The sequence below is a fragment of the Passer montanus genome, unplaced genomic scaffold (assembly GCF_014805655.1).
Source record: "Passer montanus isolate IOZ18808 unplaced genomic scaffold, ASM1480565v1 scaffold116, whole genome shotgun sequence".
NCBI lineage: Eukaryota > Metazoa > Chordata > Aves > Passeriformes > Passeridae > Passer > Passer montanus.
This window is the reverse complement of record NW_024358278.1, coordinates 1,146,411-1,161,672: the sequence shown is the minus strand read 5'-3', so window position 1 is coordinate 1,161,672 and position 15,262 is coordinate 1,146,411. Positions and strand designations below refer to the sequence as shown.

Below are 15,262 nucleotides of genomic sequence, written 5' to 3'. Positions count from 1 at the left end.
GGCGGCGGGGGGGCACCGACAATGGCGGAGGGGGGCAGCGGCCGGGGGGTAGCGGCGGCTCGGGGCCTCCTGCCCGCCTCCTCCCCGCCTTCCTCCTCCTCCTCCTCCTTCTTCTTCCCGGGTAGGAAAGTTTCAGCGCCGACCGCGGAGCAACAACCGGGCCGGGCTTTTGGCAGCCTGGCCCCGTCGGTACGGCAGCTTTCGCTTCGTTTCGCCGAGCCGGAGCCGGCGGGCCCGGCTCATGCCGGGGCTCAGCCGCCGTGCCCGGCTCCACCGCCGCCGCCGCCGCCGCCGCCGGGCCCGGGGTTAAACGCGGAGCCGCCGCGCTGGCCCAGCGTCCCGGCGATGCGGAAACTCTTCGGGGAAAGCTGCCGGCAGCCCACGGCGGCCGCCGGGAATGGGATGGGGAGCGGCAGCGGCAGCGGCAGCGCCCGCGGAGCTCCCCCGCCGCCTCCGCCCCGCAGCCGCGTCCCGCACCCGGCGCTCCGCTCTCCCCGCGGAGCTCCGCCGGAGCCCGGCCCGCATTCCTGGCATAACTCGGCTCGACCGCAAGCACCCTCCTCCTCCCCATCACCCCGCTCCAACGGGGACGATGAAGCGGCGGCGGCCCGTTCTCCCCGCGCCTCGTCGGGCAGCGAAGGCGAGGGGCAGAGCGCTGCCCAGCGGCCCCGCGCCGCGCGGAAGAAGAAGAAGGAGGGCACGGCGGATGGCGATGCCGAGGCCGAAGGCTGCGCTAGGGTGGTCCCCCGGCACCCGCTGCCCATGGTGGCCCGCGTCTCCAAGGTGAACCTCCTGCCCTTCGGCAGCCCCGGCGGGTCACGCAGCAGCAGTCGTTATTCCAGCACGGAGACGCTGAAGGAAGAGGAGCAGTTTGGAGTCTGCTGGCCCAGCCAAGGACGGGCTCTCCAGGCAGGTTATGGTATCTATAGGTCGCCCAGTTTCGGGGCCAGCGATGGCCTGGCCTGGGGACAGCCGGGGGTCCGCGTCCGCCCCAAGCTGCCCCAGAGCGTGGCCAAGGCGAAAGCGGACTATGGGAGCGAGATTCTGAACCAGCCAGGGCTGGAAGGGGAGCGGGCCAAGCACCGCAAGTCCTTGTCCAACCCCGACATTGCCACCGAGACCCTGACTCTGCTCAGCTTCCTCAAATCAGACCTCTCAGAGCTGAAGGTGAAGAAGAAAGGGGTGAGGATCGGCCTTGACGTGGGCTCTGATGGATGCTCCAGAGGTGCCAGCCCCTCTCCAGGCGGCTGCGGTGCCGCTCATCCCCAAAACCGCTGGGCGCCGGGCGAGCGGCCAACGCTCAAGGACCTGACGGCCACTTTGCGTCGTGCCAAGTCCTTCACCTGCTCCGAAAAATCCGGGACGCGACGGCTTTTCCTGCAGAGCACCATGAAGCAGAGCTCCTCTGAGCTCCTTCTGGCCTCTACGGACAGCCAGGACCGGGTGGCTCCAGGCGGGGGACAGCAGGGGGACGAGGATCCTCTCCCCGTGGTCATCCAGGACCAGTACATCCAGGAGGCGAGGCAGGTGTTTGAGAAGATCAGCAGGATGGGTTCCCAGCAGGACTACGGCTTTGCCGCCGAGCAGAAGGACAGCGGAGGTGTGGAGGGCGCTGAGGTGGTGGCACCGGTGACGGGGACGACAGACGTGACCCTTCGGGGACAGGTGGAGAGCACGCGGTGTTTGAAGGACGTGGAGCTGGAGGAGAGCCTCGCTCACAGTAAATCCGTGGAGGAGCTGTCGGGTCACGAGTCGAGCGTGACGGACGAGGGCATCGTCACGGAGCCGGAGCCTGTGGGGATGCCCTTCCAAGACCTGCACAAAGCTGTGGATGCCTGGATGCTGCCCGGTACCGGGCCAGCAGCGGGTGACTCCGACACCCCGCTGCCCGCTCACCCGACAGCGGCGGTGGAAGACCTTCCAGCTGGCAAACCCGAGACGCCGAGCACCCCTGGCAGCCTGCGGCGCCGACGTAAGTTCCCGTCAGCGGGCGCCAATGGGATGGAGGGCGGCAGCGAGGGTGGCACCGAGCCCTACCGCTCCCTCAGCGACCCCATGCCTCACCGGAGACGCTCGGTGGCGGAGGAGGCGAAGAATTTCTCCGTCGACAGCAACCTGCTGGGCTCGCTGAGCGCCAAGGCGGGCATCCCGCAGCCCGCCGCCATCGCGGGCAGCGCGGGCAGCGCGGGCAGCGACCTGTCCCTGGGCAGCGATGGGCCCCGGGACTACAGCAGCCTCATCCGCACCATCGTCAGCCAGCCCGGTGCCATGGCCAAGCTGGGCGATGACAAGGCCAACGGCAAGACCATCAAGAAGAAGTCGCTGAGTGACCCCAGCCGCCGCGGCGAGCTGTCGCCCGGCGCCTTCGAGGGTCCCGGCGAGGCCATCAGCGAGCTGGAGCCCAGCATTCCCCCGTCCAGCAGCGAGCCCATCCTCTCGGCACAGCCGGCAGCACCGGGCACCGGCCGCGGCTACGGCTTTGACCCCAAGCTGGCGGACGTGCTGTCGCCTCGCATCGCCCGCCGCAGCTCCAAGAAGCGCTCCAACCGCGCGGCCCACCAGGAGAACCAGCCGCCCCCCGCGCCCGCCATCCTCGCCAAGAGCCGCCCGGCCACCAAGCACGTCCGTCACACCAGCGAGCCCGCCACCTTCGTCCCCATCACCGTCCCCGAGCCGCTCGTCCCCTCCGGCCACCACGGCCCCCTCCCTGCGCCGGCTGCCGGCCGCTCACCTGGGAAATCCTTCCCGGCCCTCCAGCCTCCTTCGCTGGAGGATGTCACCAAGCGGTACATGCTGGCCCTCAACTCAGGTGACACGTCCCCCAGTCCTGGGGACGGACCCCGCTCGCCGCCCGCTGCCCCACCGCCCCGGCTGCCCCGGTGCTCGCGGCTGCCCGAGGAGCACGGCCCCAGGACCAAGCCACAGGTGGTAAGTGCCCATCCATCCTACAAGCACCTTTGTTTCATGGGGTGCGCCACCCGTCCAGAGCACTGGTGGCCTCGGGGTCTGTCATGTGTCCCTCGTGGTGGACAAGTTCCCACCACAAGGGGAAGTTCCCACCAGAGGCACTGCTGGATGGCCAAGAGCCCTCCCAGCCCTTTCCGGTGGTCCCCAGGGGATGAGCTCTTGTTCACTGGGGCAACCTCCCTGAAGAAAAGGAGATTTTTGGATGGGAAAAAGCAGTTTTCAGGTTAAATAGCACCAAGCTGTGGTGGAAGAGGGTTTTTGAAATGCATTATGGTTATATATAACATCTCTCAGTGGTGCCACATGAGGTACTGATAAATTGACCATCCCTGAGATGCTGAACCAAAAATTGCCTTTTCCTTGGCTGGGAAACAATCCTTCTGCTTGGGAATCCAAATGTTACGCCCCTTATTGAGCAAAACTGCATTTTCCTCCCCAAAAAACCCACCACCCCTCTACTTGGGATCATGAGCATTGCCACGCTGGTGCGTGGGAAAAAGGGGGAAAAATATTTTTGTGCATGCACTGAATATTTGATTGATAGGTGAAAGTTTGATCCTCGCTGGGGAAGAGCTGGTGCAGTCTGGGGGATGTGAAGGTGCTCTGCTCGCCCTGAAGCACAGCTGCGTGCTTTGGGATCTCTCCTGGGATGGGTTTTTGGCATCGCTGGCGCCTTGGCTGTTGTTTGAACATGGACTTGGGTTCCCATCACTCCGGGTGTTTGTGCCGGGAAGGGCTTGGAAGCATCACCTCCTGCTGCGGCACAGCAGTGCCAGCACCCACGGGGCTTTTAATAGCTCTGGGAGAAGCCCAGAAATACCCGTTCCCGCGGGGGATCTGCCGAGAGCTCGCAGGAATGATGCTGGCAGGGCTCTCTCCCCTGCTCCAAACCGATTTCAGAGGATGGGCTGGACCATTCCCTTCCAGCAGCCACTGGCAGCCAAGCGTGAAGTCCCCGGGGCTGAGCCCGGTGGTGTAACCCTTGCTGGCCAGGGCAGAGCCATGTGGAGACAGGCTGCTTTTCTTTGGATCCTCCCAAAATCCCCCAGCATCTTCCCCCCAGGGTATTCTCTTGGGATCTGGCATGCTCCTCACAGGATATTCTCATGGGATCCAGCAGCCCTGCAGCACTGTCATCCCCAGGAGGTTCTCCTGGGGTCTGGCATCCCCACAGCATCATTCCCCCAGGTTATTCTCTTGGAATACGTCATCCCTGCAGCAACATTCCCCTCAAAATATCCTCCAGGGATTTCTGCGTCCCATCCAGCTCCTTTTCCTGTTGTTGTCCCCACTGCCAGACAACAACCGTTGGTGGCTGAGAACAGGGATGGCCACTCTTGGCCACTGTGTGAAACATCCTTGAGGATGTTTTGGGTAAATTTGGGGGGAATTTGGCATCATTTTTTGCCTGATGGAACAGTTCAGGTTTAGTTCTTTGCCTTCTCTGATCGTGGGCTGGAAAGTGCTATGAAACCATTGAGCATTATAATTAAAATGGGTTAATGAGGAACCTCCTGGAGCTTTGGCTGGTGCCGCCGTGGGGACATTGGCAGGTCCCCAAGAGGAGGCTGTGCACCCAGTGGCACTTCTAAATAATTAATATGTTTAGTTTATATAATATATGGTTTATCTCAATAATTTATAGAGAGATATTTCATACTCAGGCAGGTCCCGGTGGCTAGTACCTGATGGCCCCAAAATCAGGGATGCTCTGCTGACCCCTACACACCCCCAGCCCGGGTCTGATCCCAACTTTGGGAAGAATTTGGGTGGATTTTTACCAGCTGGGGGTCCTGTTTGGCCGAGCATGTCCTCAGGTGGATGGGCCACCCTGTGGGAGCAGACCCTGAGGATGCTGCTCCTCACCTTGCCTGAACCCTCTGGCCTCGGGGAACAAGGGTGCGAATTTTCCCTTTTAAGGGCAACACCACAGCTGTATCTTCAAATCTCTCTCCTGCCTTGGGATTTCTTTGTGCTCCAGCCATATCCTAACTGAAACCAGGATTTTTATTTCTCCTTTTGATTTATTAGATGGTGGAGCTGGGATGTTTTATGTCAGATGGCATCAGCTTTGTCTGGCGGGGGCCAAGGGGGACTGAGCCCTGCAAGGGGCTTGCTTTAATTCTGAGTGAGAGCACCAAGGACCGGATATAACTTGGCACTGGGATGGCTGGCTGGGAGCATGGATTTATCCCTGACCAGCAGAGAAGAAATCTGCTTTATTTTTTTAACTTTTAGATTTTTTTCCCCTCCCTGACTCAATGGGAAGGGCCAGCGTTGCGAGGCTGTGAATCTGTGTGGGGAAATGGCCACCTCCACTTGGGAATTTTGTGGGATGGCAGCATCCATCTCATATCATGGTGGGATGGTGAGATGGTGTCCATCTCCAGCAGACTGTACTGGGAAGGGATTCATAATGGGGTCTGGCACCTCTGGAGTGATGCTCCCTTAAAAGATTCTCTCCCAAAATCTTTCACCCTCAAGAGGTTGAGTATTCCCCAGGATATTTTCCCAGCTCCCATGGTTTGGTGGTGGCTTTGGCAGAGGTGCATCTGGCACATCCTGCCCAGAGAGGTAACGTGGTGTTCTCCTCGGGGGCAGCACTGTTTGCCCTGGGTGCTTCCCAGCAATTCTCCATGGGGCTGGAGCCATCCAGCTCATCCTGGGGAACTCCTTCACCCTGTGCCTGACGATGGGCACCAGGCTTTTAATTCCTTGGGGGTCGTTAGCAGCATATCCCACTATGGGGCATCCTGTGGGAGGAAAAAACCCCCAAAACTCCAGATAAAGACTTCTCCCTGCTTCCAGCATCCCAAAAGCTGCTGGAATGGGCAGCACACACAAGCACATGTGTGTGCACCCACGTTCAGCCGTACACAGCCTAACAGCAAGGCAGGATGCATTTAGGATGCTTTTGGGATGGATTTGGGGTCCATTTCCTGCCAGACTGGCAACCCTTTGGATCTTTCTCCCCCCCCCATAGCCGAATCCATCTGGGGATGGAAAATTAGGTATGCTGGCTGTCCTGCTGTGTTTGTTGACTTAGCAGCACTTGGATTAAACAGGAAAATATTGATTTAAATATAGCACCTCTGGGGAGCACGGGAGTCGTGGGAACGCGGCCTTCCCCACCTGCCGGTCCCAAGCGGGGCGGCCGCACCCCGGAAAAGCCATCAGGGATGGAGGGGGATCCCGGCGGGAACGGCGGGGTCACGTTCCCAGGGAAGCTTGTGTAAACCACCCCTTTCCCTCCCCAGCGCCATCCCCGAGCCTCCAGAAGCTCCTCCTCGCTGTGGGGACAGCTCAGAGGCGGATCCATGCACTGGCCGTGTGTTCCTGGAGTTTGTAATTTCTGGGCTTAGTTTCCCCCTGTTCCATTTGTGTAAATGCCCAGGTTTGGGGCTGTGGCTGGGAGTTGTCTCGTTTTTTTACTGGAAATCTTTAATTAATTACAGCAGCTGCAGGGGAGAGGTGGGAATGGGCAAATCCTGGCTCTCCTCTCCCTGCTCCAATGGTTTGCCCGGGTTTTGCGTCCCTGGATCTGCCGTGCTCAGCGAAATGCTGGAGTAGGGGGAAACTGAGGCAACCCTTCAGAGAGCTGGGATGTGGGATAGAGAGGGGAGAAGTTCTCTGGGATCAGGTGATGCTGCCTGTCAGTGGTGCGGATTGAGCCTGGCATCAGTGGCACAGGGCCAGGGGGGTGACCCAGCCCAAGTCCCCTTAACTCTGCCCATTTTTGTCTCTTTCTTTCCCCACTGCCAAAATCCCCCTTATCTTTGACCATTTCTTATTCTTTCCTTCCCCTGTGCCAAAATCCCTTATCTTTGCCCATTTTTTACCTTTTTCCTTCCCCTGTGCCAAAATTCACTTAACTCTGCCCATTTTTACCTCTTTTCTTTCCCTGCTGACAAAGTCCCCTAAACTCTGCCCAGTTTTTACTCTTCCCCAATGCCCAAAATCCCCTTATTTTTGCCCATTTTTGTCTCTTCCTTTCCCTGGTGCCAAAATCCCCTTAACTCTGCCCATTTCTGCCAGTGCTTCGAACAGGGCTGCTTTGTCCATTGTCCCCCCCACTTTAATTAAAAGCCTCTAATTAATTAGGCAGCGAGCTCCACCGGGGTGGGGGATGATCCACGTGGGATGGAGGCCTGTGCTGGTGGTGCAGGATGCAGCCTTGGAGCAGCAGGGTTAGCCCTGGGCTGGGCTGCTCCTGGCTGCCTGATCCCAAGGTCAGGCTCTGGGCAGGATCCATGCCCTGCAGCCAGGGTGGGAGGCTGAAATGGGCTCGGCAGGAGCTGGCCTTCCAGCCCGTGCAGGGACCCACAGTACTGCAGCTGGGATGTACCAGGAGCTCCCTGGGGCTGGGGTGCACAGGGAGAGGCTGGTTCTGGGCTTGTGCATCCAGGGAAATCCCTGGAATTTGTGTGGATGTGCATCCCTGCACGGGGAGTCCTGGAGTGCAGGGATGTACATAGAGGGGGTATGGAGAGAGCCTGGTACAGAGATACACGTAGGTATTTATGGGACACTCACAAAGGGAATTTGGGGGGAATTTGGCATCATTTTTTGCCTGATGGAACAGTTCAGGTTTAGTTTTTTGCCTTCTCTGATGGTGAGCTGGAAAGTGCTATGAAACCATTGGGCATTATAATTAAAATGGGTTAATGAGGAACCTCCTGGAGCTTTGGCTGGTGCCGCCGTGGGGACATTGGCAGGTCCCCAAGAGGAGGCTGTGCACCCAGTGGCACTTCTAAATGATTAAAATTATTAAGGGAGGAGGTCCCTGGTGCAGGGATTCACACACAGGGGTGTGGAGAGGGCCCTGGTGCTGGGATGTATTCTCAGAGATGCACTGGGCAGCCTGCCTGCACCCTGCCTGCATCTGTGCACAGATGCCTGGGCTTTTCCATGGAAAATCACATGCCTCCAAAGCTTCTGGGAGGAGGTGGCCTCGTTCTTCCATCTGCTCTTGCCAGGGAAGCAGCAGGTCGGCCTCCCTGTGGCGTAACCTCCAGGTAACCTCCTGCCAAACCCAGCTGGGATGGAAGCTCAGAGCTTCCCAGGGCTTGTTCCTGCAGCCTTTATCCATCATTGCAAGGGTTGTGGGATGCTTGGAAGTGTTCAGGGCCGGACTGGGTGGGCCTTGGAGCAACCTGTTCCAGTGGGATGTGTCCCTGCCCATGCTGGGGCGTTGGAACAAGATGAATTTAAGGTGCCAGCTGGTCCAAACCATTCTGTGATTCTCTCACTCTCTGATTTAGAGCCTTTCCCAGGGGTATTTCTGACGAGGGAGCTTTCCCCTGGATATTGATCCCTGTGTGATGGGAATGTCCAGAGAGGTGATGTGCTGAGGTCTCCCCTTGCTGAGCTCCCTCACCTGGTCACAGCAGGTCCCATGGGGCATCCCACAGCTTCAGAGCTGCAGCAGGAGCTTCTCCTAAATCCAGGATGGAGAAGGAGGTGCCCTCACACGAAAGGAAGGTTTGGCCAGTACAGTTTCCCCTTCTCTCAGGGCATGGCCTGGAAAACAGGGAAAAGGAGACTCCCATCCACCTGGAAAACAGGGAAAAGGAGAGTCCCATCCTCCTGGAAAACAAGGAAGGAGACTCCCATCCTCCCATCCATCCATCCATCCATCCATCCATCCATCCATCCATCCATCCATCCATCCATCCATCTTCATCCACCTCCTCCCATCTCCATCAACCTCCACCCACGTCCATGCTCCCATCCAGCCAGCCATTCCCACCACTTATCCAGGACAACAGTCCCCACACGCTATCCAGGCATGATTTTCCAGGAGAATATGGTCCATCTTCCAGGATGTCTCCTCCTGAAGGCTTGCACAGACAGAGCCCCCTCAAACAAAAGCCTTGCCGTGTCCACCATGGTGCTTCCAGGCCAGGATGTGTCCACTGAAGGAAAATCAGCCACTTCCACCCTCTCTCCCTCACCGTGGCTCTTTTTAAAGCTCTGATGGTTGGTCCCGGTGGGGCTGTTTCTCCGGACTCCCTCGGTTTCCATGGAGAGGATGAGTGAGGAATTTCAAAGGGAATGGCTCCAGTAAATGAACTCTTCTCTAAAAATAGTGTGTTTGCTTTTGGTTCTTTGGGAACTGCGGCCCGGCCAATGGGAAGGAGGACGAAAATCAGCATCTGGGTAAAAGTATTCCAGTAACTCACTCTTTGTGCAAATTCCCGCTGGAGCCGCTCAGCTTCCGGGGAACGGGAGGCTGATCCCAGCTCCTGCCCCCGGCACCGCCATGCCTGGGTGCAGCTGGGGGCTGTCCCCAAGCCTGGTGCTCCCCTCTACCTTGTGCAGGGCATTTTGGGCAGAATCCCTTTAATCCGAGTGGTGGAAGGATTGGAGGGAGCAGATGTTGGGCTTGTGTCACCCCCGTGTCCTGCATTATCCTAGAAACCCCAGCATGTCCCCTTTTGGGAACCAGGAGATGGCCACCACCACCAGTGGCATCCAGGACACCAGTGAGCCCCAGCAGGACATCCCTGCACGGATGTGCTGGGAAAAGGACACCCGTGGTGGCACCCACCACCAGGTTTCCTCTGGAGGAGTCACCATCCCAGTGAGGGCACAGCCACCACCAGGTGACCCCTGCAGAAGCCACCGTCCTGCTGTGGGGTCACCAGCATCCCTGCACGGTCCCCGGGGCTGGAGGAGGTTTCCTTGGTGGTGCCGTGGAGTTGCTATTTGTGACTGCCTGTTCCCGAGCCCTCCGATACTCTCCAAAAAAAACAAAAAGGGAGTTGTTTGCATGGGAAGATTGGCATCTCCGAGCCTGGGATATGGTTTCCTGCTTTTTTTAGCTGGAGTAGCAGCAGACTCGTCGGCCTGCCCTGATTTGGCATCCTTCTTCTTGCTCTTTTTTTTTTTGGAAGAGTTTCATCCTGACCCCTCGGCAGAAACACCGTCGCTAGCGGTAGGGGATCGGGTTTGGTCCTTTTGGTGATTTTTGGGTTGCCCAAAACCCCGGTGAGATGGGATGTAGATGGCTCAGAGCCTCGGTGAGCGGAGAGGGAACTCGTCCCTCCGTCGTCCAAACCTGGAGCAGGTCAGTGGATGCTGAACCCCCCCTGCTCCCCTCCTCCCCCCAACCCCAGGGTGTGCTGTGACAGTGACAGGGCAGGGAAGCAGTCACCTCTCGCCTTGGCTGCGATGTGACGTGGGCTGTGGGCGTTCCTGGCGAGCTCTGTGCTTCCCCCCTCTCCCCAGATCCCTGCTGTCCTGCTTGCAGCAGGCTGAGGGGACCCACGGAGCACCAGGCACTGGGAATCTTTGGGGCACAGCTGGGCGCAGGCTGGTGGTTGTACCTCAGCTGCTTCCAGGCGTGGACCCAGGCAGGAGGGACAGGAGAAATCCTGGCAGGAGCATGGAACAGGGTGGTCAGGTCTCCCACGTCCTCCATCAGCTCCTGGGTGTCCCTCAGCTTGTGGATTTGGGGATGCCCATGGACTTCTAGCACCTATTTGATCCTAAGAATCCATCTGTCAGCTCCTGGCTGCCTGTCAGCAGCTGGATGACATTTCTGGGTGCCCATGGACTCCTGGTACTGGTTGGCACCTGGGGGGCCATCAGCTCATGGGGGCCTGTGGTTACTTCTGGCTTTGTGAGTGTCCATGGACTCCTGACACCTGTTGGATCCTAGGAATCCATCAGCTCCTGCATCCCCATCCCCTCCAGGTGCCCAGTGGCTTCAGGGCGTCCCTGGACTGCTGGGTACCTGTTGGATGCTGGCCATCCATCAGTTCCTGGGTGCCCATGGCCTCTGGATGCCTGTGAGTGTCCGTTGGCTCCTGGGTGTCCTTCAGCTCCTTTGTGCCCATGGATTCATGGATGCCCAGAGTCTCTTTGGGCATCCATCAGCTCCTGGGTACCCAGGGAGTCCCCACTGGCTTTTGGGTGCCCATGGACTCCAGGGTGGCTCCTAAGCAGCCATCAGCTTCTGAGCATCCATCATCTTTGACTCCTGGATGCCTCTTGGCTTCGGGTGTGCTTGGGATTCTGGCTCCACGTGGAGCCCTGCATCCCCGTCAGCTCCTGGGTACCGACCCCCTCCTGTGCCCATCACCCCCTCCATGCCAGGCCGGCTCCCTCCCGCCTGCCCCAAGGCTTCTGGCCCCATCCCACCGGGCACCTCCCACCCACCTGTGCCAGGCTGGCGTCCAGCAGGGATGCCAGGGAGTGCCAGCACCGGGCACCCCTCTTCCTGGCTTCCCTGTCCCCCAAAATCCTCATAGCCATTGCTTTTGGGGTGGCGTGGGATGCTTTTGGGGAGGCGTGTGCCAGCAGCAGAGGATGCTGGTGGGGGATCCAGGGATTCCAGTGAGCTGAGGGGGTGGAATTGCTCCTGTCCCGGTGGGTGCAGGGCCAAGCCCACTGGGAGGCAGCAGGGAAGGAGCAGGGGGAGGGAAGAGGAGCTGGGCTGACCTCAGCATCTGGAAAGCTGCGCTCTTGGGCCGCGGCCTGCGTGCCGAAAACCGGAGGCAAAAAAAACCTTCCATATTTGGTGAAAGTTGCTCCAGGACTCGGCAAAGGCTGGCAGCAAACGGGGGGCCACGAGCCCCCAGCTCTGCCCTGGACCACTGCTTCTGGAAGGGCTCTGCCAATGTGCCAGGGGATGGGTGGTAGCTGGGGAGGGTTAAATCGGGGTGAGCATCTCCAGCTGGCTGGGAAGGGGGGCATGGAGAGGGGGGATCCGTGGGATGCTGCCAGCAGCGCAGGGAGGATGCAGGAGATGCACCAGCACAATCCTGAGCTTTGGATTTTGGCAGAGGGGAGAACCCCTCACCCCAGTGCCACTGGTGAAGATTCCTAGTGAAAATCCCACAGGAAAAGCCCCACTGTGCATTTAGAGGAGGAACTTTCGTTGCTTTGGGAGATGAGTGTCCTGCAGCTGCCCTTTCCCCATCCCACTGGCACTGCTGCCAGCGCCGCTGCTCCCCTGGGCAGCACAGGGATGCCCAGCATCCTTCCACCCTGCCTTGGAAAAATGGCCCCAACTCCTTTATTTTTCATTCCCATTTTTTTCCCCTCACACTTTAAAAGCAGAATTGCAGCCAGGCCGTGTCCTCCCGGGATGAATCACCGCAGCCGAGAAGTCCAAGAAGGGAAAACAACTGAATTCCCGGGTGCTGGGGCTGAAGCTGCCCTGCTCCTCCTCCTCTTCCTCCTCCTCCTCATCCTCCCCATCCCGGAGGAGGCGGTGCTGCCGGGTTTCTCCATGGGAGCATCCCTGACCAAATCAATGCTCCTCTGTGAGCCGGGAGCCTGGGAAAAACCACGGCCGAGGGAAAAGCAAACATCTCCAGCCCCGGGCCTGCGAATAAACACGGGAATATTATTAGCAACTGAAGCAGGGCTGAATCAGAGCTGCTGATTTATGCTCCTATTTCCTTTCAAGAAGTTACTCTTTGGAGAGCAGCTCGGACTTTCCTTACCCGTGGGAGAGCAGGGAGAGGCTGGGCAGGGAGGGAATGCAGCCCCGGATGTGATTCCCAACGGCGTCGGGCAGGCTCGGGCACGGCCCCTCTGCTGTGCCACAGGGCCTCCTGTTCCCATGGCAGTGCCTTCCCCAGGACCTGGAGCTCCCAGGGAGCTTTTTCAGGGATGAGAGGCTGGCAGCAGGAGGGAGGGATTGGGAGCCAGGGATGGGGTGACACCTGGAAAAGGAGGTGGCTTGTGCTCAGGGATGGCAGTGGTTGGTACCCAGGGATGGGGTGACATGTTCCAAAAGGTGGCTGGCACCATGGAATGGGGATGGTTGGCACCCAGGGATGAGCTGACATGTCCCAAAAGGTGGCTGGCACCATGGAATGGATGTGGTTGGCACCCAGGGATGAGCTGACATGTCCCAAAAGGTGGCTGGCACCATGGAATGGATGTGGTTGGCACCCAGGGATGAGCTGACATGTCCCAAAAGGTGGCTGGTGCTGTGGAATGGATGTTGTTGGTACCCAGGGATGGCAGTGGCTGCCATCCCCCAGCTTTATGGCACTTGAGGGACACGGGGCAGAGCATCTGATCCCAAGGGAAAGGCTGCTCAGGTTTGAAAACCCTACAAAACCCGACCCAACCTCCTGCTTTAATGCTTCCCAAGAGAACAGAATGTGATTTATTTTTTTTTCCCTCAAGTGATTTCCTGCCAGAGGCTGAGTGATTGAGGCAATAGAGGATTGGATGGAATAGCATCATCCTGTTTTGGGAGGTGGTGCCAGCCAGGGGCTTTTCTGGCTGTTCCAGGAAGTTTTAGATGCCAGGATGATGCTGTTTGTTGCAGAGGTGTTTGCTCATTGCATTGGGGTGGATGGAACCGGGTCCAGTTTATTTCCAAGCTTTTTCTTTCCAGTTTTGGTAGAAATAGAGCTGAGGATGTGTTAAAATTGTTAAACTTGGGAATTCACCGTGCACTCTCCCGGTGGACCAGTGGCTCCCACTATGTCCCAGCTCCCTCTAGTGGGATCTACCTTGGGAACAAGCACTCAGGGAAAGAAAAGGTGCAGAAATACCTGATTCTTTCAAACTGGGAATGCTGGTTTCATGGAGGTGCCAAGATTCATGCACCTCCTAGCACAGCCCTACTGTGACACCCTAGAGAATCTCCCATCAGGAGCTGGCAGCAGGAACGAGCTGTAATTGAGGGAAAAACAACTTGTATTTATTTACTCTTACATTTTTGGCTTGTTTTGGAGGGGTGGGAATAATTTTGCTTGAGGCAGGGTTAGCTCCTCCTTCAGCAGCTGCAGGAAGGCCCTGAGCAGCAAATCCCACTCCCAAAGTGGTCCAAAGCACTGTTTTCCCCCCTAAATCTGGATATTTTTGCCCCAGAACAGGGTCTCAGGGACAAAATCCCTGCTGCAGCTCACTCTGGCTGTGGCTGGGTGAGTTTACACCAAAGAAAGGGAGAAACACCGAGGGCTGTGGGTGTGGGAATTTTGGGATGATCTCTGGGGATGCAGCACAAGGAACACCCTCCCACACCGACCCAATCACCGGGTTTGGGACAGTGGGGGAGTCCTCAGAGTGGCTGGAAACTCCATCATTCCATGCACTGATGTGTGCACAGGGGCCAGAATCTGTGTGGTGGCTGTGATCCCTCATGGAATGTACATTCCTGCTCTGCCTTTGGCCTTTGTTTGTTTAAAAAATGGATGTTTTAGGACTTTGCTGCGTGATGCATCTTTGTTTGCAGGGGTGGAGGCAGGACACGATATACCGTGGCCTTTTCCAAATGTTTTAGGATGTTTTAGAATCCCTGGGGATGCTCAGACTCCTCCTGCATCGATATTCCTGCGCAGGGAAAAGCAAAATGATGGGGTTGCTCCCTGAGCCTAGTTAAAAAAATAAAATAAATCAAGATGGGAGGGTTCCCATCCTTCTTCAGGGCTGTATTTCCAGTGTCAGAGGGAAAGCTGGGGGAAAAGGGCTTTTCCTTGGCCCCCATCCCAGGTTTGGGGCGCTGCTTAATCACCCCAAACCCCCGGTGCTGGATCCTCTCCATCTTTGGGTTTTCAGGAGCATTTTGCCACGCTGGCACAAGCCTTGGGATGGGGGATGAGTCCCTTGGCTCCATCCCAAGGAACTGGCGCGCGTTTCCTAGGAGGGTTTGGGGTTTTGAGGGAGGAAACGCTCAGATTGGGAAAAAAAAAAACAAAACCAAACCACAACAGGGGCTGGTCCGAAAGGAAATCTAAAGGTGTTTACAAAGAGCCGCGCTGCTAAAAATAACCGGCTCATATTTTAGACAGCCCTAAAAATAGGCAGCGCTGTTGGAGTGGCCAAACACTCCCAGGAATTTCCTGTGGGCTGCGGGCCGCTTGCAGGGGGGTCCGGGCTGGGCTGCGGGGTTTGCATCCCGGGGGATGGACAGGGCGCCCCGAAACCAGCGGGATTCGGTCTGAATTCCCGACCGGGACAGGGCAGGACGGGTTTAACCCTTCTCCGGCCATCCTCTGTCCCATCCCGAGGGTGGGGTGGGTGTGAGCGAGGTTCCAGACCCACGGAGGAAGGCGCAGCCGACACCGGAGCGTCCCCTTGCAGCGCTCCCGGGACACGCTGGGTGGGATGCAGGGATTGAGCCCAGGCTGGCGTTCGGGGCTGGGAAAGGCTCTCCTGCGATGGAGGGAGCGGGCGGTGCCGGGGGAGGAGCCGCCGGGACACGGAGCGCGGGGCTGAGCCGGGCCGGGAGCGGGAATGGGATTGCCCGGGGAGCGGGATTACCGAGGAGCGGGAATGGGATTGCCGGGGAGCGGGATCACCGAGGAGCGGGAATGGGATTGCC

General features: G+C 58.3%; 1 protein-coding gene across 1 annotated transcript in view; it reads left to right on the top strand.

The window, feature by feature from the left end:
* The window catches only part of ARHGEF17 (Rho guanine nucleotide exchange factor 17), a 30,550-nt gene continuing 15,288 nt past the window's right edge, over positions 1-15,262 (top strand). The window contains 1 exon segment of the mRNA XM_039697091.1: positions 1-2,928. Coding sequence (XP_039553025.1) covers positions 22-2,928 — 2,907 coding nt within the window. The 5' untranslated portion in view covers positions 1-21.